The sequence below is a fragment of the Populus nigra genome, chromosome 13 (genome assembly GCF_951802175.1).
Source record: "Populus nigra chromosome 13, ddPopNigr1.1, whole genome shotgun sequence".
NCBI classification, from domain to species: domain Eukaryota; kingdom Viridiplantae; phylum Streptophyta; class Magnoliopsida; order Malpighiales; family Salicaceae; genus Populus; species Populus nigra.
This window is the reverse complement of record NC_084864.1, coordinates 1,871,543-1,895,512: the sequence shown is the minus strand read 5'-3', so window position 1 is coordinate 1,895,512 and position 23,970 is coordinate 1,871,543. Positions and strand designations below refer to the sequence as shown.

At 33.5% G+C, this 23,970-nt stretch overlaps 4 protein-coding genes across 8 annotated transcripts; 1 reads left to right on the top strand and 3 right to left on the bottom strand.

Moving 5' to 3' along the window:
* Positions 1-4,989: 4,989 nt before the first annotated feature.
* Positions 4,990-8,082, top strand: LOC133671222 (probable fructokinase-4). The gene is made up of 4 exons (XM_062091906.1): positions 4,990-5,543; positions 6,050-6,382; positions 7,561-7,677; positions 7,775-8,082. Exons 1-4 carry the CDS (start codon positions 5,139-5,141, stop codon positions 7,904-7,906), a joined length of 987 nt encoding a protein of 328 aa, XP_061947890.1. The 5' UTR covers positions 4,990-5,138; the 3' UTR covers positions 7,907-8,082.
* Positions 7,479-11,463, bottom strand: LOC133671223 (uncharacterized). 3 transcript variants are annotated; one of them, XM_062091908.1, is made up of 8 exons: positions 11,240-11,461; positions 11,029-11,138; positions 10,599-10,748; positions 10,225-10,463; positions 9,847-9,957; positions 9,272-9,316; positions 8,630-8,753; positions 7,479-8,088 (listed from the first exon to the last, which is right to left on the bottom strand). In XM_062091908.1, exons 1-8 carry the CDS (start codon positions 11,325-11,327, stop codon positions 8,074-8,076), a joined length of 882 nt encoding a protein of 293 aa, XP_061947892.1. In that variant the 5' UTR covers positions 11,328-11,461; the 3' UTR covers positions 7,479-8,073. The 3 variants fall into 3 exon arrangements, with proteins under 3 accessions (XP_061947892.1, XP_061947891.1, XP_061947893.1); XM_062091907.1 differs by lacking the exon at positions 7,479-8,088 and having other exon boundaries at positions 8,363-8,753; positions 11,240-11,459; XM_062091909.1 differs by lacking the exons at positions 7,479-8,088; positions 8,630-8,753 and adding an exon at positions 8,791-9,186 and having other exon boundaries at positions 11,240-11,463.
* Positions 11,464-13,017: 1,554 nt separating this feature from the next.
* Positions 13,018-19,673, bottom strand: LOC133670985 (asparagine--tRNA ligase, chloroplastic/mitochondrial-like). Of its 3 annotated transcripts, none has more exons than XM_062091591.1 (16): positions 19,519-19,673; positions 18,399-18,914; positions 18,231-18,299; positions 17,764-17,874; positions 17,046-17,150; positions 16,734-16,871; positions 16,310-16,390; positions 15,845-15,922; positions 15,675-15,743; positions 15,505-15,579; positions 15,282-15,365; positions 15,046-15,132; positions 14,355-14,450; positions 14,151-14,225; positions 13,748-13,874; positions 13,018-13,408 (listed from the first exon to the last, which is right to left on the bottom strand). In XM_062091591.1, exons 2-16 carry the CDS (start codon positions 18,810-18,812, stop codon positions 13,293-13,295), a joined length of 1,725 nt encoding a protein of 574 aa, XP_061947575.1. In that variant the 5' UTR covers positions 18,813-18,914; positions 19,519-19,673; the 3' UTR covers positions 13,018-13,292. The 3 variants fall into 3 exon arrangements, with proteins under 3 accessions (XP_061947575.1, XP_061947576.1, XP_061947577.1); XM_062091592.1 differs by having other exon boundaries at positions 19,411-19,667; XM_062091593.1 differs by lacking the exon at positions 13,018-13,408 and having other exon boundaries at positions 14,151-14,247.
* A 1,549-nt stretch (positions 19,674-21,222) lies between these two features.
* Positions 21,223-22,525, bottom strand: LOC133671454 (LRR receptor-like serine/threonine-protein kinase FLS2). The gene has a single exon (XM_062092222.1). It carries the CDS (start codon positions 22,465-22,467, stop codon positions 21,223-21,225), a length of 1,245 nt encoding a protein of 414 aa, XP_061948206.1. The 5' UTR covers positions 22,468-22,525.
* Positions 22,526-23,970: the final 1,445 nt, after the last annotated feature.

Genomic DNA, 23,970 nt, shown 5'->3' with positions numbered 1-23,970 from the left:
TCATATAGGATTTATAAGTTTTGAGTATTTATATGAATATATATTAGTTGAATACTAGTTATTATTCAATATAAAAATAAAATAATTAGGGATGTTCTCTCATCAAATGAACATGTTTATTAAATCGACCCTTCCCATCTATTATCTCAATGAAATAAAAAAATTGTCCGTAAATACCTACACGGTTCATAAAAAATAAATTAACCAAATCTGGTTTTCAATAGATAAATTATCATAACTTATTTTTCTTGATATAAAGAAAATGTTCAAGTAGTTTTTTTAGTCCAAAACAAACATTAAAAAATAAATAATATAAAATATTATTTAATCAACTTTGAATAATATTAATTCAAACTAACAACTCATAATATAATGCTAATATCTCAATTTTATTTTTAATATAACTATCATTATATCATCATTTTACGGTCACTTGTCACCATAATTATCATAATCACCCCAACATTACTTATTACCATTTTATTATCAATATAAATATTATTTTATTATCATTTGACTATAATATTTTAATACCACCATTAACATTATAATTATCGTAATTTTTTTACTGCTATCATTTTGTTATTAAAATAATAATAATAATTTTAATTTTATTATCATCATCATTATTACCATAACAATTATTATTTTATAATTACTATTGTTGCTATTAATATTATTAATATCATAAATATTATAATTATAATTATTAATATTATTGTTACCACCTTTACAACAAGTATTGCAATCTTTTTCTCATTTTATGAATGAAAAAATATTTTTTTAAAATAATAAAAAATAAGTCATTTTAGAAAATCCATAAAGAATAAAATATTCTCATAAAAAATGCTTTATACAAAACAAACGTGCCTTGATGTTCTAAATCTAATCCTTTTTCCTTGGCACACAGTTTCAGCAAACTCACTGCTTGACAGGTAATTCAAACCTGCAAAAAGGTCCCCTGTCAGAGAAGCTAGCTGGAGAAAAAAAGACGTATTACTGAGTTTTTTTTTAATTAGTATAAATATCCAGATTAGTTTGTGAATAACTTAATTAATTTTATAAATTTTTTTAATGATATCATATAAGTAATTATAAAACTCAAATCTAAAATCATAAAAAAAATATTTTAATTTTAAATTTTTATTACTAGACTATTATATAGATACTTTTTGTATTATTAAGATCTTAATTTGCAACTTGTGTGTGCGCGTTGACAAGTCCACTTCCACTTTATTTTCTTGATATTAGTTCTATTTACGCATAAATCCATACACCAATTACAGCTCAACTACACGAGTGTCCCACGGGGATAAGCTGTGCATGTAGCTTCCCCTTCCCGGGCACGTCAGTTTTTTAACTTGTTAAATTTTAAATTTATTTTTTAAAATTTTAAATTTAAATATTATAAATATCATAATTATTAAAAATTTATATAATTATTAATTTTAAAATTTATAAAAATATACACAAACTAATCAAAACACTCATACTAATAACACAAATAAAAGAAGGTTAACGTCCCGTTTGGGAACGTGTTTCCAGCTATGTTCTATTAAAATTTAATTTTTTATATTTTTAAATTATTTTAATGTTTTGATATAAAAATAATTTTAAAAAAATAAAAAATATTATTTTAATATATTTTTAAATAAAAGAACATTTTAAACCGATAACTATATTTAAATAACACCCTAAATTTACCACCCACGTGCATCATAAGTCTTCTGATCATGTCCTTGAAAAAGGCTGGTGTTGCTTGGCTGTGGAGGCTGAGTGGAGTCATGTCTCATCCTCATGATGACAATGTGCATGGCCTACACGATGCTGGACCCTTTTTCCCTGCCCCCATGAGTCAAATTCTGTCTCCTTGCTTCAATAATTCATTAGTTTTTTTTTACATTAAAGTTTGAGTTTGCAATAAAGAATAGAGGAGGGCGAGGAAACAATGCCACAGGGAATGCAGTATTTGCAAGCAAACATTATAATTTATAAAATATTTACGTCAAAGCATATTTTATAAAATATGCTATACATCCTCCAAAATATATTTATTTCATATGATATGCTTTGCCACAGGGAATGCAGTATTTGCAAGGAAATATTAGAATATGATTTGGATCCTTGAGTTTGTTGGGCTTACCTGAGTTTACTAGTGCTTTTTCTTGAGTTTGTTGGGCTTACCTGAGTTTATTAGTGCTTTTTTTTGTTAATTGATTTCATTCTTTTACCGTTGATTATTGAGAATTCAGTTTTGTAATATTTTATAAATTTATTTTTTATTGAGTTATCCTGATTTGATGACTCGGGTTACAGGTTTTCCATACTAAATCGGGTTAACTCAAGTCGTTTTTTTTTAATATCATTATTTTGTATTAAATTAGCTTGAAATTGAGGTTTTTTTTACAAATATTTTTTTTGTTGAGGTTATTATAATCATTTTTTTAAAAATTTTGTTAATTAATCATAGATGCTTTTTTTTCATTTGACTAAATAATATTACTTTATTGAATGTAAGTCAAGTTTACTATCCGTCGAGTAACAAATGTTTTTTTACTTCTTTAAAATACACTTATAACACTTAAACATTATTATTTTTATAATAAAATCTTTTTATTTTATTTTATGATGATGTAATGCAAATCTTTTTTATTTTTATAATATAGAAATTTATTTATTTATCTTTTCACTGCTGTGGTTGGGATTTTGGCATCTTGCCAACCAGACAGTTCTGTCGGGAAGGGAATTTTTAGGCGGATTGGTATTATGAACACCTGAGTACTGACTTTTTTAGAAATTGTATCAATATATTTAAATCCCGTGGTTGAAAAATATTTTTATAAAAATTTAAATTTTATTTGCATTAAATTATTTTTCTAATATTTTTAAATTATCTTGATATTCTAATGACAATTAAAAATTAAAATAATAATTTAATATATTTTTAAATAAAAAATACTTTAAAAATAATCACTATTACAACAACAATTACTTGACAGAAGTCCTTTAATAGAAGATTACAAATTAAGAAAAACACGATCTCAACAAACCAATCATAGTGTATGCGTGTAATATTAAAAAAACTATTTTATTGATAATTTTATATAATGAATTTCATGCTTCCTTTCCAGGGGCAATACAGTAGCAAGACTGATAGCTGACATGGCAGCTGAGAGAAGAACAAAATAAAATAAAATAAAATAAAAAATCATAAACCATGTACATATCCTTATACATGCACACCCAATTATTTAATGACAAAACCATGGGTGAAAACTACCAACCAAAACAACAAGCAAAACAATGGTTTGTAATCAACCGGAAAGTCAACCTCCTTTGACCCGGTTAATTACAACTCTCGTTTTAAATTTGTAAAACTTGTTCAAGATTTTAGTTTATCTGGTTATGACTCAACTCGGCCGGGCCAAGCTGTGTTTTGTTTTTTTTATTTAATTTTTTAATTAAATTTTGAAGATCAACACTTTTCCTCTAATTTAATTGCAAAAGGATATTTGAAAATATAATAATGGTTAATATTTAAAGTGATTTTCCTCTAATTTAATTGCAAAAGGGTATTTGAAAATATAATAATGGTTAATATTTAAAGTAATTTTCATTTAAAAATATATTAAAATTATTTTTTTATTTTTAAAAATTATTTTTAATATCAGTCCATCAAAATAATCTGAAAATATAAAAAATTATATTAATTTAAAGAAAATTTTAAAATGTTTCAAAAACACTTTCCAATCACAGTGCCAAACACTCCTGGATATAAGTGATACATGATATTTTTTTTAAAAAAAACTTGATCATGCAACAATTTGATAACATATCCTATTGAAAACTCAAATTAATATAAAAGCACGGACATTTAAATTTTTTAGCATAATGTATTGAATGAGAATTTACCATATATTTTTATTTTACTTTTTTTCATTAATTTGGATAATTCATCCTTCTCTCCCCCTTTTTTTTTAATGAAAATTGGATCACCTAATAACTTTTCTTCATGTGAATTTATCCCACAATCTCCTCCTCCTACTATCTCCATAATAATAATAATAATAATATGGGAGCAGATTTACTTTCCACTCTAGCCATTATCCCAAATGCAAACTAGTTTAATAAATATATCCATAATAAAATAAAAATATATTACAGTATCAACAGATTCATGAAAAAAAATTGAATTATAATTACAATAAATCCATAAATAAAAGGAGTTTTATCTTGATCCAAAATTATAATTACAAAAAAACCTTTCATAGTTGTATATATATAAAAAATCCCAAGCTTATCCAAGATTTAATGCGCATATATCTATATATAGTTATATTGCAATTCCTGGTCAACTTTTAATATTATTAAGAAACCTAATCCACAAGTTTAAAAAATATCCTTATCTATTATTTATAAAATTAATCCCTCTAAAAAAGCATATCAGATAGGTTGATTTAAAAGATCGGCAAGTTAAACCTTAACAAAAGGATAAAACTAATTTAATTTGACTTGGTTTTTAATAATTGATTGAATAGTAAAAATTAAATTAAATTATGTTTTTAATAAAATAAAATTATTTAATAAAAATAATCAATTTAAGTTGATCCCACAAACTATAAGTTAATTCTATAACCCAATTTGTTTTTCAATCTCATTTTGGATATTACAATAAAAAATCCATTTAATTTTAATTCAACCATACTTCATTAGTTTTTCAGTTTTAAAAATTTTATAATATCAAAAATATATTTTTTATTTTTAAAAAATATATTATTTTAATATATTTTTAAATAAAAAATATTAAAAAATATTAAAACCGTTACCTCCATCTAAAAATCCGTGCTATTTAAACTCTTCTCAATCCATATTTTATTTATCATATTCCCAAAAAAAAAAAAATCCACATTTGTGGGCCCTTAAAGAAAAATCCACAATATCAACAAAAACAATTAAAAATCATACACCTCAATTATCGTCATTAACATTAATTACAAAAATTTCCACTTGATCTCTTTCTCCCTCTATAAATGAACCTCTCTTCCCTTCCCAACTCTCTCCCTCTCCCTCTCCCTCTCCCTGCCATTCCCTCCTTTGCTTTCTCTATCTAGAAAACACACAGCTCTCGTTCTCTTGCAATGGCTTCCAATGGAGTGAACGACAAGCCACTGATCGTCAGCTTCGGGGAGATGCTGATAGACTTCGTCCCGACGGTCTCTGGCGTCTCCCTCGCTGAAGCTCCGGGGTTTGTGAAGGCACCGGGTGGTGCTCCGGCGAACGTGGCGATAGCGGTGGCGAGGCTGGGAGGAAAGGCGGCATTTGTTGGAAAACTTGGTGATGATGAGTTCGGCAACATGCTCGCCGGAATTTTGAAGGAAAACGGCGTGATCGCTACTGGGATCAATTTTGACACAGGTGCTAGGACTGCTCTCGCGTTTGTTACTCTACGCGCTGATGGAGAGCGTGAGTTTATGTTTTATAGAAATCCAAGTGCTGATATGTTACTAAGGCCAGAAGAGTTAAATCTTGAGTTAATTAGATCTGTAAGTGTTGTCATTTTCTGTCTTAATTATTTACCGTAAATGATTTATGGTTAAAGATTTTATTTTTACAGTGATTTTTTTTCTTACTGCGGTTAAAATTGGTGGAAAATATTATATATAGAAAAAAGAATTGTATTTAGAAAATTTGCACAGATTGTGTGTAAAATATAGCTAAAGTCATAGCCTTTTATACCCGGAAAAGGACCCGCTTTATCGGGTAGTTGTTCCAATCCGTGTCCATTATTTTTATTAAAATAAGTTCTTTTGTTTTTTAATTTTGATCCGAGTTTGAATTGAGTTTTGCCGAGTCAACTGTAAAAAAATTCTGATTAAGAACTCATTTTTCACAAAGATTAATTTAAAACCCTGTTTGGATCGGTCTTTTGTCGCGGGTTTTTGAGGCAAACTGCGGAAAAATCTTGTATTTATGTTATTGATTGTGTTTGTGTTTGCCCACGCGCTTAAAATGTTCTCAGAAGTGTTGTCTTTGATTTTTGTGTATACAGGCTAAGGTTTTCCACTATGGATCCATAAGTTTGATTGTGGAGCCATGCAGATCAGCACATTTACAGGCAATGAGGGTGGCGAAGGATGCTGGTGCATTGCTTTCGTATGACCCAAATCTGAGGCTGCCATTGTGGCCATCAGAAGAGGAGGCGCGTGAGCAGATATTGAGCATCTGGGACGAGGCAGATGTGGTCAAAGTCAGTGATAATGAGCTTGAGTTCCTCACTGGAAGTAACAAAATTGATGATGAAACTGCCATGTCACTTTGGCGTCCTAACTTTAAGTTGCTCTTGGTCACCCTTGGTGAAAAGGGTTGCAATTATTACACCAAGGTGAGTAATTTTAGTTCAGTCTTTCAGTGTCAGATTCTTAATCTTTTTTGGTTAACTATGATACGATCCTTGTTGTAAGTAATGCTGTCTGTTACATTGTCACTCAACCGGGATTTTGGCCGGAAGAAGGGTAGGCGATGAATTTTATGACTGTCTATGAGGCTACTTGCTAATGGGGTGTTGGATCTCATGCTTTTTCCCAGATGCAAGACCATATATTTTAGTAAACTTGCTTTAATTAGGGATACAAACCTGATTTGTTTAACAAGGAGTATGCTTTAATCTTGTAGGATTTGATACTTGTCGGCAGTCCTCATTCATGCTTTTCATGATGTTAATTTTGAAATCATGATCAAAGCTTATGTGCATGAATTTTGTTTGGAACATAATAGCGGTCAAATAAGCTTGCAGTGGCATTGATCAAGAAATCCCTTAAATGCTGACAAAACTACTGGCTTGGGTCAGAAACCAGGCGTGTCCATTTAGGCGTGTTGTCATTATCCTAGTCAAAATCCCCAACCACTCAAATGGATATAGCTGCCTTGTTTGTTGTATATGATGGTTGGTTCTTGGCCCACACTGCATGTTGAAAGGGAGTTTTGGTTTGCATTTATTTATATCCTAAGCATAGTGGAGTGCGGCCAACTAAAGTATAAATTGTTTACCTAACTAGATTACTTGCTAAGCGGATGAAGCTATTGTCTAGATCGGAAAAAAGCGTATGTGGGGTGCTTTGGATGAACCTGGAGCTCTATTAATAACTTAATTTGATTTGTTTGATGACAGGAAACATTTACTGCAAATATGGATGATTTTTGTACATAATTTACAGGGAAAATGCTTGTAATAAGTTTTTATATGATTAGATTGGAAACTTGCTTCTTCTCTTTTGGGTTACAAGATTGATCTTCAAGTTAAATCATATAACAATCTTCTTTCTTGGGGGGCATTCAAAAAGTTAATGCTTGCTATGTGATCTCTGCACCAAGCTAGTTGCTGTGTTATTTCCTAGCAACCCAAGAACAGTGCTCTTGTCTTGTTTCATAGGAGACTCAGACTTTGTGCCATAAATAGTTGTCAGATGTGAACACAAATGTTAGGTGAATGAAAAATATCCAATCTAACCATAAACGGACTGGATTTTCTAAATATTCTCCAATTGTGTTGTTGAAATACAGAATTTCCATGGATCAGTTGAGGCTTTCCACGTGGACACTGTTGATACCACAGGTGCTGGTGATTCATTTGTTGGTGCTCTCCTTTGCAAGATTGTTGATGACCAATCTGTGCTTGAGGTAAATTCTATAAACCATCCGTCTCCATTTAAATTGGTAATAAAAAAGCAATTCTTGTATTGCTGTCTCTAACATTTGTTGACATCTTGATTTTCAGGATGAGCCAAGGCTGAGAGAGATACTTAGATTTGCAAATGCTTGTGGAGCCATTACAACCACCAAAAAGGGAGCAATCCCTGCTCTGCCTACTCCGGCCGATGCCCTCAAACTGGTGAAAGAAGGAAAATAAACTATTTTTTTTTTAATCCGCACTGCATTTTATCCCTTTCCTTTTCAGCTCCTGGTTCTCAATTCAATCGAAGAGCTGTTGCAATCTCAAATTTTCGCCTTTTTCTCTTTGAGTGTAATGATGGAAAAGACTTGCGCTTTAAGGTCTTGCCAAATAAATATTTTCTTTTAAACAAATTGATCCTGGGCATCAAGCAGCAATCATCAAAGTGTTAGCTTTCTCCAAATATTATACTATTTGTTTAAAGCTAAAATTTCTGCCAAACAAAAAAGTTGCAGACGTTGTTTATGTATTAAAATAATATAAAATATAATGTAGAAATATTAAAAAAATTAATTTAAAACAAAAAATTAAAATTTTAATGAAAATCGAGTTGCAAGCCTCTTCATCACTAGTTATAAAACATGGCAAAGAAAACTTGATTTAGTGAGTTAACAACCCAGAACCTAGACCGAGTTTCATTTCAAATCAGCGATCTGATCGCAAATCGGATTAATTAAAACGATGGAACTCAGTCAGGTCTTTCATACATGCATAAATAGAACCTGTTCCTTTTCTTTTCAAGTATAAGGTATCCTCCAATGACATTTTGCATACCGACACAGCAAAATAATTATATTTGAGCAAAGAAACCAGTCCTCCACTTCCTTCTGTGGGCTTGAAGAGTTGGAGTTTGACGGGTCATTGCTACAAGACGATTGCCTGTGGATAGCACTCACTCACCTCCATCTTCAAGGACCTCCAAGTTGGCTTGCATTTTGCCCACTTTGTCTGCATTTGGGCAAGAAATGCCACGGCCCATGGTTCTTTGCTTCCTCCCATGCTCAGTTCATATGGCACTGAGAAGCTGTCACAACATTTTGAAACAAGCATGCAGATGTTCAGAACGAGGATAGCATTAAACAAGTAGTATCTAAATGACTGCAGATGAGATCTCCGATGTTTAACCGGTCACAGCTGCTCCGTCCTGCCCCAACTGGATCCCTTGTACAGGAGAAATGAAATGGAGATGGGCTGGTTTGTGTAAATAAGGATGAAAAATCGAGGCTAGTTCAGATTAGCAGCAGCTTTAACGAACCCCAACCAGATTACACATTTATACTAGGATAACCCTCCTTTCTAATGCATTTTTCACCAGCAAAATCATGTGTACCTCTGTTTTTCTCTTTCTTTTTTCCTATCTGCAAGGCCACAGAAACCCAGTTGTGACCTTATCACCTCCACCACCACCGCAACCACCTTTTCATCTCTTAAAATATTTTGTTCCTTTATCTTGGTCTCTGTTACAAATTTCTAGTCAAACTTAACACATCTTTGCCACCTACTGGCCTATATTTTGCAATAGAATATGGAATAGAGTATTACCTCAGCAGTTCTTCTGGCTGAGATCCTTTTTTGGGTGAAGCATACCTGCAGGAACCATGATTTGATAGTACTTAATAAAGTTTTAGCATCGATTGATACTATCCACTACTCCTAGCAACATCTTTGATAAGAAACTATCTCATGCTGTTCATCAACTATAAACATGCATTTTGCTTCGTGATGTTAAAGACCACTATCATATTTTTGGCAGACTGTACAAATCAGACTCCAAAGCACGATATAAATGACCTGACTATCTTTCTGTTATCAAAGATTATTCAGAATTTTAGATAGTATTCACGCAAAAGTTCTTTTTTTTTTTTTTTATCATTCTGTTAACAAAGTTAAATCTTTGTGAAGTATTGCAACTAAATGAAATTTCCACTTGGACAAAATCACTTTCTTAGATGCCAACAAAGTGATGGAATTTTAATGAAGTATTCGAGAAGTGAATTAAAGCTGACTTCAAGATGGAAGGCTTCTACAGTACGCTGGCCAAATGGTTATTAATATTGTTCTGATGACCACTACAAGTAATTCTTATAATCAGCAGAGGAGAATCAGGTAAAACAAACCTGCTGACTATAATTTGGAAGATACGAAGATATTTAGTGGAAAGATTATATATGGCATCTTCAATGTGCTGCTTGCTGAACAAGTACACGACTGGATAGCCAAGGAGCCACCTGAAGCACATTAGATGAACGGTTTTATTGCACTATACCAGGATTGTACTAACACTTGCAGCGCTAACTGAGTTACTGTGTCAAACAAATCAGTTATTCAGTTTTACTGCATCAAATACAAAGCTATTAACACATCGAATACGTATTTATACAGTTGGTATTGGCTGAGAATATAGAAGAATATGGTCCACCAGATGTCTGTTATTATGAAGTAAACACATTTTTAATACAGATTGAATCAAAACATTTCTTTAAATAGGAAATTACCCATTTAAAGTTGGCACGGTGATCTCGGTGTCCTGCATGCAGCAACTAAGATCAATAAACTCAGATGATTGAGAAGTGGCAGGCTTATTGATGGAGGATTCAGCATTAACCACACTATCTAGCATCTGATGTGACAAGAGGTCATTGCTATTTCCATTCAAGGGAAAAAATGAAGAGAACAACTTCTGAACTCTTATAAGCTCTGTAACTAAAGTGCTTTCCTCCGCTTGTGTTACCATCTTTGTAAGGAAAAAAAAAAAAAACAAAAAAGAAATGAGTCTTAATCACGGACAGATTCAAGGCAGAATTTGCGTGTCAAGCAGCAAATGATTAAATGCTCTATTACTTGATAAAAGAATAAAGAAGACAGCAACCTTGGGAGGATCCTCTTCAAGATTGACGAAGAACAATTCTACTTCCAAATTCAAGCTTGACTTAACATACTCAGCAAGCCCTCTTACATGGATCAAATATATCATATCTTCTATCACCATCACTCTAAGATTCTCAAAAATAGCCGACTCCTGCCAAATTTACACATAGAACATAGTAATGGCAATCAGGGAACAAAACAGAAATTCAAAGGCACAACACTAACAGCAAGACTAACAAGTTAACAATCACGTAGTTTATCAAACACCAACTTGATCGAACTTTAAAAGATTTTAACCAAAACTAATATTATGCCTTAATCAGGAGTAAAAAACAAAATTTATCATCAAAACAGCAAAAGCTTATGTCTTTGAGCATTATATTGTCTTAAAAAGTGATAATTTTTAGGACAACACGGGACATACATAATACCTGTTGACAAAATTTAACAAGAGCACAAAGATGGTCTTGTAATTCAGGCAACTTTCCACCATAGTCAACCATTATAACTGCCCTCATTTCTGTCAGCAAAGCTACAATATCTGCCAAAGATAACCCGCAAAGAAAAACCACAAAAATGAAATCAAGTCCAGATTTTGAAGGAAACCCAGAAATCTATATATCATAAAGCGATGAGAGGGACCTATTTGAAGACGATTTTTGGCTGGAAATTTGAGGCGCCATTTGATGTGAGAGAGAGCAGAGTCCAACACATTTATTGCTTCCTCCATATATTTTTTTCCTATCCGGACACAAGGGGGAGGACAAGTTCTCTCTTTCTGCCCAAAAATCTAACAAGGTGACAGGTCGTCTAAAACAGAAATCTTCATCTAAAGACTCGTCGTTTACTTGCCTGCTTTCGGCTTCGGTGGTTCTTTTCTTTGAATCATGGTTATCATAGCCTGCCAAGTTCACAGGTTTGCTGATTTAATCTGAATCAATTAAAATAAAAAAACCTTAAAGTGGGCCTTACAAGGTCTTATTTGGATTAGATGAAATTAATTTCTAGACCTCTTGGAATAAAACACAGAATTAATTTAGTTTTTGTTTAGAAATAGGGTAAAAATTGTATTTTAAAATGTTTTTTTTTTAATTAGAAGTGTATCAAAATAATATTGTTTTTATTTTTTATAATTTATTTTTGATATTAGCATAATAAAATGATAATAAAATACTAAAAAAATATTTAAATTTTAGGTAAACATCATTTTGACAACAATGCCAATCAAATCTTTAAAACTTACATGTTACTAGCTTGACATATCATGCTTTCCTTTCCTTTGAGTTTACATAATATCAAATAAACCTGACAAGCCAAGCTCCAAATTGATTCGTGAGTGTTTGAAAATACAATTATATTTATGTTTTTAAAAAATATAATTATTTTTATTAAAAATTAATTTTTTTTATATTTTAAATCGTTTAATGCACTGATCTTAAAAATAATTTAAAAAAATAAAAAAATATCATTTTAATATATTTCAGCATGAAAAACACGTTAAAAAACAATAAATGACATTTTTAAACAACCTTTAACCTACAAAATCAAGTCGCGAGGTCTTATTCAGGTTTATTTGAATCAATCTCTAGACCTGCTTGAAATAATACACACTTAGACCAGACTTAAAGCTAACAGATTTCTAGGTTAATCCTCCAAACTTTGTCTTTAGGTTGAGAGATTATCAGATAAACCTGTCATGCCAAGCTCCAAGTTGACGAATTACAAAAAAATCAAAATGCTAGGTTGGATACATGCTTTTAAATCGAAAGAGCCTCAGTCTGAAAAACAGGGAGATCCATAAACCACAACTTATTAGCTAGGCTTTATGATTCTTTGTCGGGGATGTTGTGCAATCAAAATTCTTGATTTTTTTGTTCAAATGTTTAAGTATTTCAGACACCAACTCCAAATCATTTCTCGATCAGATTTTAGATAGACTTTCATATCCACAATAATCCAAACATAGGAGATTACTCTATAATAGCCTCCCTCCCTTGGTTTTGAACCAAAGACAATAACTCACGATGACAAATTCACTTACCATCCCAACCAAGCCTCAAGAATCCAACAAAGCACTAATTTAAAATTTGACATTTAGTTAAGGAACCCACTGGGACACAACTCCTGATTGGACCTCAGATTCTGGATTTGAATCATCTCTTATTTCACACCTAATGCTGATAATTTGGAATGTGATCAGACACATTTCCCTCAGAACATGAGACAGTTCATGCAATGCACACATGCAGAGCCACTGTTTTGTTCTTACTGGCTTCTCATCGGGCCAGAACCATTGAGTGATTTATCATGAGCTGTCCATTAAGTTTGTTCATCAATCAATTAGCAGTGTTGGCAGGAACATGTTAAAGCACTCATCTTTAACTCATCGATAGGCAATCCAGGACTCTTAGCAGATATCATGCTGGGAATTCTCGCAGTCAGATTGTGATTCAGTGATAAATGGATGTACAATTGGTTTAATCACTTCATATATTGTACATAGAATGTTAACCATCATGCTGGATAAAGGCAGCAAACTTGAGACTTAAATGTTCTATGCTACCTAAGAGGTTTTGGAGCTATAAAATACAAAATTGGTAAGGGAGGAGAAAACAAAGACCAATGATTTGAAGTAACAGGAATAACAACAGAGAAGATTGAAGGAAAAAAGAAAATCAAATCAGATGATTTTCCATTAAAATTCAGCCGAACCAGGTACCCGAGGGAAAGGTATTGCATCTCTTATATTTTCAATTCCTGTAGCAAATTGAACGAGCCTTTCAAAACCCAGTCCAAAACCTGCATGAGGAACTGACCATACCGAAACAAAAGAGATCAGAACAATGCATGTTAGGCAGATTTTCAGCTACTTGAGGATATTGAAGCAATCGAATAAAAATAAGACAAATTCCTGAAAACTATGCATTGTATGCACTGTGTACTACTGAAATCTATGTAGGATAAAAACTGACATCAAATTGTTTTCCGTACTTAATTGAAGTTTCCAAGAACTTAGAGAACTTCAAAATAGAAATGAAATGCTCAGAACTAAAATCTTCAAATGACCAAGATAGAAATTAGACCATCAGCTTCAAAGCACAAACCTCAGCAACTTGAGAGAAATTGTGAACTTCAAAAATTGATTCTCACCTGAACCATAACGGCGCAAATCAAGATACCACCAGAAGCTCTCCTTGTTCAGCTTTAGCTCATCTAAACGGTCTTCTAGATATTCCAGCCGTTCTTCTCTTTGGCTTCCACCAATAAGCTCACCAACCTGACAAATCAACAAATTCTTACATGATACATTCCGCTAAGATAACATTTGCTAAACACCTTGTCCCCTGCACTCTGTTTTTTCTAAACTTATGCCTGAATAATTCATTTTAACCTCCCTAACAAGGGCTCACGTTGAAGTAAATCATAATAGGTTCTTGCTCTATGCAATCCACTCCATTGTGATGAGGTCATTAAATGCTTTAGAATATGACAACCAATAGTTCCTTGACAGTCAAAAAACAAGTTAAAATGGAATCAGGAAATGGATATTTACCCGAGGAACTAGTATATCCATGGCAGCAACAGTCTTACCATCATCATTTTGCCGCATATAAAATGCTTTGATGTCCTGAGAGTTTTAGATTGAAGAGCTGCAAGACATTAACATTAATTCCAAGGACAATATACACTCCACAATATGTTTTTACTTCCTTTAAAAGCGGAAATAATATGGACCAGGTGGCTATCTGATGCATACCTTTGGATAATCTTTGATGATGACAGGGCACCCACCAAATACCTCTTCAGTTATATATCGCTCATGCTCGCTTTGCAAATCACGTCCCCATTCCAACTACAAGTCCCAGATTCATTATTAAGCAGTAAATACCCTGTATAATCTTCATTTATTATTTAAGGAATGGTAAATTGGCTAAGATTACTAAAGCAGTTCCAACCATAGAAAGATTAAATCAATACTTCATAGTGAAAGTTTAACATTGCAACTTCAAACTGCCTTAAAATGCAGGTTTTCATGTTTTAATCAATAGACTATGATGCTTATCCTCTGGCTCACCACAGTCCATTAACGTGTCATTTTGCCAAATCAGACAACATTTCATTACTGTAATGAATCAAGGCTGCAATAAGTGATCTTGTCATCACTCAGATGAGACAGAAACCGATAATAGTGATGAATCTTATTAGAAACCAAGAGCAAGACAAACTTCAAAGGCATAATCAGCATATATGCATTTAGGTTTATGATACTACAAGTATGATATAACTATTTCTGGCGTGTAATCAGGAAAAATAAAGGAAATTTAACAGAGAAATACAGTTTCTGATCTAATCTAAGACACAGCTAGTAGTAACAGCGGGCTCATACACATCAGCATCTGCAAGAAAGTCACCAGAAAAGTCTAAATATCAGGATTAGTATGTAGTACCGGGAAATCAAACTTCTTTTTTGCTTTCAGAAGAAGTTCAATTGCATCAGTGTAAGTCAACTGAACAAAGTCTTTCTCAGCCACATCCTTTATAAAGCAAAGAAAATTGTGTAAGAAAAATATGGAAATTACATCCAGAGCCAAAACAGCACAAGAACTGTGTTGAAACAACTGGAAAGTATGAAGCACAAGATAGAAAGTTTGGAGAAAGATAAGTTACACTAGAGAGCTCATACACTCAATCGATCAATGATTCCCTTCTCAATCCAAGTATTGAAAAATTCCATGTCTTCCTTGCAGTTTTCAAGGATATGTCTCACCTTCCATATAAAGTTTTGTCAATCAATTATGGGATGGGAAAAATATGTAAGTTTGTGTGCATAAGTGCATGTGCAAGCTTGCCTTTAGCCCGTATAGTGTTAAATTAACAATAGAGAAGATGTGCAAAAAGTAACATACTACATACTGGAGATAGGCAGTGGCGCAGGCCATGTCGTCATTCAGATCAGCAAATGCAAGTTCTGGTTCAATCATCTTAATTAAAGAAACAGAAAAATTATATGAAACTCGTATAATGCATTATCCAGAAGAACAAAACTTGTCTCTTTAAAAAAACAGAGTACACCTACCCAAAATTCAGCCAAGTGCCTAGAAGTGTTAGAATTTTCAGCTCGAAACGTGGGACCAAATGTGTATACCTAAAGAAGAGAAAAATTGTACTATAAGAAAAGGTTCAAATAGTTTTTTATTTACTATCTGACATTAAAATAATGAGTAAAGAATAAGTGGAAAAATATACATCCGAAAGAGCAGTAGCATATGTTTCAGCATTGAGCTGGCCAGAGACCGTCAGAAAAGCTGGTTTGCCGAAAAAGTCCTGAGAAATGAATGAAGGCAATGAAAACTGTATCAGTGGAGCTCAATAACACTGCATTATCAACTTGCTTTCCATGTTTCCAAATTGATGTAGAGATAAGCTCAGTTTCAGTTTGCTGGTTGGGGGGGGGGGGGGGGGGGGGGTCTGTCAGCTGCCAGCACTAACAAGCTTCTTAATCACAATGTTGATCTAACATGAAGGTTTTCCGAGGGACATGCAAGAATAAAATTTTCAGATAGCTAAAGATGTACCTTGTTCCTTATGAAACCTGTCTGTAATTCACTTTGATTTTTGCGGCAGGACAGATAAGGGAATGGAGGGAGGGACATGCTATACTAAAAGTCTACTTTTGAGCATACTAGCAAGAAAAAAGAATGTTCAACTCACCTGTGACCAATCAATTAACCCATCCTTTGTTTTTGGAATCCCATCCACCGGAGAATTGACAGCTTCTTGAGAACCTGGAATCTGTTCATTAAAATTATTTTTCAGAAGCACAATGAAATCCCTACAATATAAGGGCAACAGTATTTTTATAAAACTATTGCAATGTTAGTTACTGGGGAATTACATAGCTTTGTCAAGTGCATTCTGTCCTCAAGTAATGTTAGCAAAATTGTGCACGTTTGTATATTTCAAAATACTAGTTAGATAGGATTGAAGCAAACCATGTAAACCAAATTACAGCTAATAACAGAAATCTTGGTGTACTTTTCAGTATCTTAATAATAATGTTTCTACAAGAAAATAAAATATGTGAACATTAAGATATTAACCATCAAAAGTCATAAACAACATAAGCGGTGCATACCAAAGTAGTCACACAGAACTGTTCACCGGCCCCTTCACAATCTGAAGCTGTAATAATAGGACTTGAGACCCAAACAAACCCATTTTCTTGAAAAAACTTGTGAGTGGCATATGCCAAAGCATTCCTCACCCTTGCAACCTAGAATCAATTAGCATCATTTACAAAGATGTCAAAAAAATCAAGAATAAGATCCATTGGAAAAAAGAGAGTATAAAACATGCTTGCCATATTAAGTGGGTAATGTTATACATCATTGAGAAGGCACTACACCCAACCAAAAAGTGGAAACAGAAAGAAGAACTAGAACCATACCGCACCAAATGTATTTGTTCGAGGACGAAGGTGAGCTGTAGTTCTCAAAAATTCTCTACTGACCCTTTTCTTTTGGATGGGATAGGAAGGATCACTCTTGCCAACCTATAACAAGAAAGGAGGTTTCAGGTGAAAACTAGCATGTAGATTGACACTCAAATGCCGATAGAGATCACATGAGAAACAGAAAGAACCATATCCTAATATACGAGGACCAGTTTTTTCAATTGCTTGTTATCCAGAATATCATTGGGGATAGAATAGTATGAAAACAATCGCCCAAAGACATTGAGTTCATTCTTTCACTTCTTTAAAGTGTATGGTTTTATACAAGTACAGATTTACTGCAATTTATTTGAGTCGTATAAGACGTGAAAAAGTGAAAAATCTTAATAACTTCTATTTGCTTTAGTGCACTCTTTTTGGATCCCTGTTTCTTCCTGCCATCTTTTAATTTGCCTCATCTGATAGTCCTGTCATTATAAATTCAAAAGGATTCAATTTTACTGGCAGTAGCTTTTCAGTAATCTGGGGGTGAAGTGATATTAGAATTAGCAGTAGCCCTTTCTAAGGCATGAGAGAAGAAAATTAATTAATCTGTAAAAATTTCAGCAGCAATCCCTTACCACTTAGTAAATGCAAGTAATCAAATTATGTATAGATGAGTTCAAGTGAAAATTAGCTCCCTATCTACCAGGAATGCCAAAGAGTATCATACCGCTACTATTTTAATGACCTTCAGTTCCACTTTTTGTTTTGACCCTCGGCTCTTCACCACAGTTCCTTGCATCCATATTGATGCGCCAGTTGTTACCAAGCCAGATTCTACCTGTTAATAAGCTCCAAAGCTTGAATAAATGTAAAGTGACAGCAACACAGACCACATGAAAGATGAATACATCATTGTATAAACATACTATGAGAGCTTTTGAAATTCTATTGAAAGACAGAAAATTGATGCAGCTTAACATTTCAGAAACTAAATTTTCATATAAATAAATAAATGTAGAAAAAAGAAGGTGAACAAAAGTACCCTTGTTACTAGTTGTTTACACAAAGGTTAATTTAGTTCTGCCAACCAAACTTAAGAAGAGAAGCTTAGATGTCAAGTCCAAAGAGATTATCTTCCAGAGCAAATTAAAATCTAGAAACTATACATAGACAAATTATTGTCTATGGTGATACCTGATCATAACCTTCAGCCTCCAAGTCCATTACACCTTGCAAGTTTGACAGGCATGAACCATCATTAACCTGTTTGTGTTTAATAACAGAGATCCAATCAGCTAATCACAGAAGTAAAATTTAAAACACCATTAACATGGAAATCATAGGAGTAACCACCATTATTACCTCAATAAAAGTAACACTACTTTGAACTCGAAGTGTACGAACCCAACCCATCACAATGATGGTCTTCCCTACACGATCCAACCCTTCATCTGGACCACCCTTTATATCAGCAATCTTCACCTTCCTTCTAAATTCTCCAACTCTATTCCCAATTTCACCCTTCTTCTCTACTTTTGCACTCTCGCTAGACTGTAGAGCTCCGGAAATTACACTGCAGAAGAACCTCCGACAAGGCAAACCCGAAAGTTGCAACAGATGGTGGAACTTTGGAGGTATGGCATGAGGTTTCGTTATTGTTTTGAGGATACCAGACAGGTTACTAGGGTTTGATTTGGGGTAGAAGGATAGCAACCGGAGAGTTGACCCCGGGGTTAACCGGAGCGAAGTAGCTGGTCCTAGCGCAGAAATTCCCATTTGGGTCTTATTTTTTTCTTATTAAGTGAATAGAGTCGTATTAGTCACTAAAGTACTTCAAATAAACTGAGTATAGCTTTTGATATTATTCCATGGAATCCCCTGCAATATCAAGCAGAAATAGATAATATATTCATCAAAATAAAATAAAAAAGATAAAAATCTTAAACAAATGGGTCATTTTTGGTTCACACAAGATTGATGGAAATGGAACATAATCTCCTTCCATTCTTTTGTTTAACATTCTTGGCTTCCTAAAATCAATTAGCAAAATCATTCTAATTTCCACCATCAATTCCTAAGTAAACCAAACACTACCTAAAGTAAAAAAGATTGAAACTTCAGACAAAAGGGTAATATTTGGTTCACTCTAAGATTCAAAATGGAATGATATCTCTTTCCATTCTTTTGTTTAATTTTCTTTGGTTCACTAACATTACAATCCTTTCTAAACTTCCATCATCAATTCCCAGGTGAGAGACCAAGCATTGCCTAGTAGAACAAACCCAAGCACCATAAATCACCAAAAAAACACAACTTTTTACAACTGTTATATACAAACAACAGGAAAAAACATGACCAAAGAAACCAACTTTACCAAAATCTGTAAGAACCCAGTTGGTGTAATGTAAACTGTTAAGAACCATGTGGGTGGTGTAAAGATGGAGCAACGTTGCAACTTACAACAATGGAGTACGAAACTCACCTGTTATGCCAGACAGACAAACATGGGCAAGGGATTTGTCTGAGAGTTTAGTGTTGGCGTTCAGAAAGAAGAGATTGGGTTCGTGTACATGGAGAAAAGGCCTTGACAGTTGATAGGTCTATACGGAGGCCTATGAGCCTTGTACACCCTCACGAGTTTCATGCAAGGAAAGAAAATTTTCGAAAATCTTTATATATATATATATATATATATATATATATATATATATGAATGGAAAGATTTTATAGTTAGTCTAGTGTTCACTCTTGTATAACACAAACTGCCTCTGCTGGTTGGCCATGATCGGTCAAACCGGTGTTAATGAAAAAATAGGGAAAAAAAAAGTGAGTCAACTTGTTGATTTTATTTTGAAGATTTTTATAAAAATAATATCATATTAAACTATTTGTTAAAAAAAAAGTACAGGGTTAACCTACATCAATTTAGATTTACCCTCTTTATTCGTAATCCAAGCCTAGCTTTAAATCAATCCCCAAATTAGGTTTAGCAACTTTAGTTTCAGAAAGAATATATATATAAAAAATAAAAATATATTTAGTTTAAAAGATAAAAACTTAAAATAAATTTTGTCCCTATAAAATGTTTTTGAATGAATTTATATATTTTGAAACAAAACATATAAAAATACATGTTTTAATTACCTCTGATTTTTTATTTTATTTTTTATCTTGAAATAATAACTAAATGATGGTTAAGTTGTATAAATTTCAACATGGTTTAATTTGCAACGTGATTTTAAATAAGGAGTCGAGTCAAGAGATTTTTTTCTTTTTATTTCATTATTTTTTTTAATTTTATAATCAAATTTTTTTTTTAATTGTTTAGATTATCTATGGATCGAACAAGTCACCGGAAATTTTTATAAAATTTAATTTTAAATACAAGCTATAAAAAAATACAATTGTATTGCTCGGCTGGTTAATGCAGGTTGCATTGCTAAAAAGGATACTCCTTTCATTGGGTAGCGGGGAGGCGCCCTTGTTAGACATTGTTGCATATGCTGGGTATACCTTCACAGGCATGTGTTTTGCTGTCCATGGAAAGATCTTATCTGGATACTCTTACTACATTTTGATGCCATGTGCCTGCTTATGCATGGGAATTTTCTTGGTGAAGACAATGAAGAGAGTACTTTTTGCAGAGGTGAGGAGCTTTGATTCTAGCAGACACCATTATCTCTTGCTCCTCATCGCTTTGGTTCAGTTCCCATTTTTTGCATGGCTTGGCAATGTTGGTGTGAATTGGTTTCTCTAAACTGCTCTGTTATGTTGTAGAAACATGAATTTGTAGAGTTATGAAATATCATAAATTTTTGGTATATTAGCTGATTTCGAGGTGATTGTTTTTGCTGATAAGCTTGTGAATCCATGCTCTTTTCATCCACATTGAAATCTGGGAAAGTCTGTGTTATTCGATGTGTTGATAAAATGTAAGTTGCAACATTACAGATAATTAATTTATCCTATGGATAAATGGAAATTTGTTCAACACTGGAAATGCATTAATGAAGACTATAGATTATGACACCTTCTCCTTCGCTGGAACCACTGAACTATATTTTGGATGAAAATTAAACTCGCATCCCACCCTTGATTAGGAAGTGGAAGCTTGCCTCACAGGACTTTATTATACTTGAGTACATGGAATTTGTTTGATGATCCGTTGTGAATTCACAGTAACATCTCAATTGCTGTGATCTTGCTGCCCGACACACTCTGAGTTTGCCCTTTGCCCTCCTCCGCAAAACCGAATGTTTGGTGGGCACCTTAAGCAATTGTGGGCAAGGTTGGCTCTAACCGCCACTGTCCCGTTAATAAACTGCGGTGGAAGATTTCCTATCAGAAAATTGTCTTCTAAGAGCAAGCTTTTCCATGAACTCCCCAGTTTGGCTCCATATTCTAGTGGGATTCGTCCAGAGAAATGATTATGGGATAGATCAATTGATGATAAATTCGCTATATTAACCAAGCTGATGGGCAGATGACCATGCAGCCTGTTAGCGTGTGCGTCCAGCACACGAAGCTGTAAACCTTCCCTAGGGTATGGCAATGGCTCCATTTCCGTGAATTGATTATTTGAGATGTTAAGGCGTTCCACCAGGGGCAAAGTGAGAATTTCCTGACGAACGAGACCTGCAAACCTGTTATCACTCAAATCTAATACTGTGAGGTGTTGGAGGACGCTCACAGGTGAAATGTGTCCTGATAGTACATTATGGCTCAGCGACAATTTTCTCAAGTTCATTGGAAGATTGGGCACAATTCCATCTAGATTGTTGCTACTAAGATCCAATGTGCTCAGCTGCCACAATGCGGAGAGGTCTGGAATTCTGCCAGACAATGCATTGTTTGACAAGCTTAACTGCACCAAGCTTCTCAAAGTTGTAATATCGGCAGGAATTTTGCTAGAGAGGTGGTTTTGTGACAGGTCTAAGATTTGAAGATGCTTGAGATTAATGATTCCTTGAGGTATTCTCCCAGTGAAGAGATTTTGAGTCAATGATAGTCTGGTGAGCTTTTGAAGGTTGGCTATGGTTTCTGGTATTGGCCCTCGAAAGTTGTTTTTGCTTATCCTAAGGGAGGTAAGCTCTGTCAGATTCCCGATCGATGCTGTTAGAAAGCCATCATACCCAGCAGGATCAAGATCAATTGCCATTATACGGTTGGCCGAATTGTCTGTAGGGAATGTGCACACGATCCCTTGAAATAACCCTGCAGCCTCACATGGATCGAATGCGAAATCCCAGCTATGGAGGTAGGAATACCTCACAATCGAGACGGGATCGACGGCCTGCATCAGTGCCTGAAGGGCTTCAATATCTGATTTCAATGTTACTGAATGAACTCGAGATGGTATATGGAGTAGAACTATGGATACAGTGACAGAAAGCAAGCAAGAAGAAAGGAGGGAGCGCAGTTGTTTGGCCATTGGTTCAAGGGAAGGCAGGCGATCTAAACTTTCGATGGTTTGCTTGGCTATCACAGACTTCGCACACTTATACACGGATGATTCATGACTATTTCATTGCAAGAAAGTGATTTAGAAACCTTTAAAGAATGATTTCATGGCGGTCATTCCACTTGAAACTATTTCAACTACCCTTCTTTAGAAAAACAAGATTGTGATCCTTAATTTTGATTAAAAAAAAACAGCATGAGAAATGTTCTTTCAAGGAAGACATTTGTTAAAAACCTTGTCCGCTGCGCTCTCTCTGTTTTTTTCTAAACTAATGCCTAAATAATTTATAAAAATTCAATATAAAATCAAGGGTAAAGAGATGAATTTGAAAAATAAATTAATCTAATAAATGATTGAAGATTAAACACTTTGTAATTAAAAGAATAATAACCAAATTTGATATAAAAATCAAGTATCAAGGGATGAAATTGAAAAAACAAATCAACTCAATAAATGATTCAAGACCAAATATATTGTAATAAAAAAAATAAGGATCTAATTTAACTTAACAAACAAATAGACATACTTTCTTGTATTTTTGCAATGACTTGCACGGTTTTCTAGGAGGAAAAAGAGGAAAGAGTGGGGGCGAGGAAAAAACTTGTTGCCGGAGCTCCACCACGCCTCTTCACCGTACACACATCGAACCATCATGATGGGGGTGACGCGACGCATCTAACGCTGCCCTGAAAAGCAGCGTTAGGTGTTAGTGCGCTACATGCACCACCTGAAGGGCGTGGACGACGTCATTTTCTTGCACGCGCTAACCACTTCTTGAATAAAATATTAATTTACATTTATGAAATTACCCAATCACCTTTAATCCAACATAAGAATTACAAAAAAACAATGAGAAAAAACCAAAAGTGCCCCTGCCTCCATTATTAATAGAGATTATCTTTGAGAGGCATTTAAGTACAAAAGAATACATAAAATCTAAAAAGCCCTTAAACCTAAAGGGTTTTTTTCCTTCTCCATAGGCCGTTTAGTAATTATATTGTAGCTAAAAATGTGAAATTACCTTCTAACCCCTAAACTCATGCTATCCCACCAAAGGCAAAATCACCATTTCATTGTGGATTCGCATAACGAAAGGATGATGCCTTTTAGTATAGAGTATAAAGAGTCTCAAATTCCAAAACAAATATAAACACATGTCTTTTCAAATTTAAATTTGATTCAGATTTAAAAATTAAATTTGAAAAATAGATTTATCTATAGTTTGTTTAAACAAAACACAATATAGCCCTTAATTTTCCCACAAGTTGACTCATCACACCTCTAAATAAATGTTGGTCCCTTATCTTTTAATTTTTAAATTTTAGCCCCTTTAAAAAAATAAATTAAAACAAATAGGGTCAAATTTAAGTTATGACAATTGCTTCCTCTTTACAATACTTATGATACAAAGTCATTGAAAAATTTATTTATTTTGGCTTTGTATAGTGAGTTTGTAAAGAAAAATAAGCATGA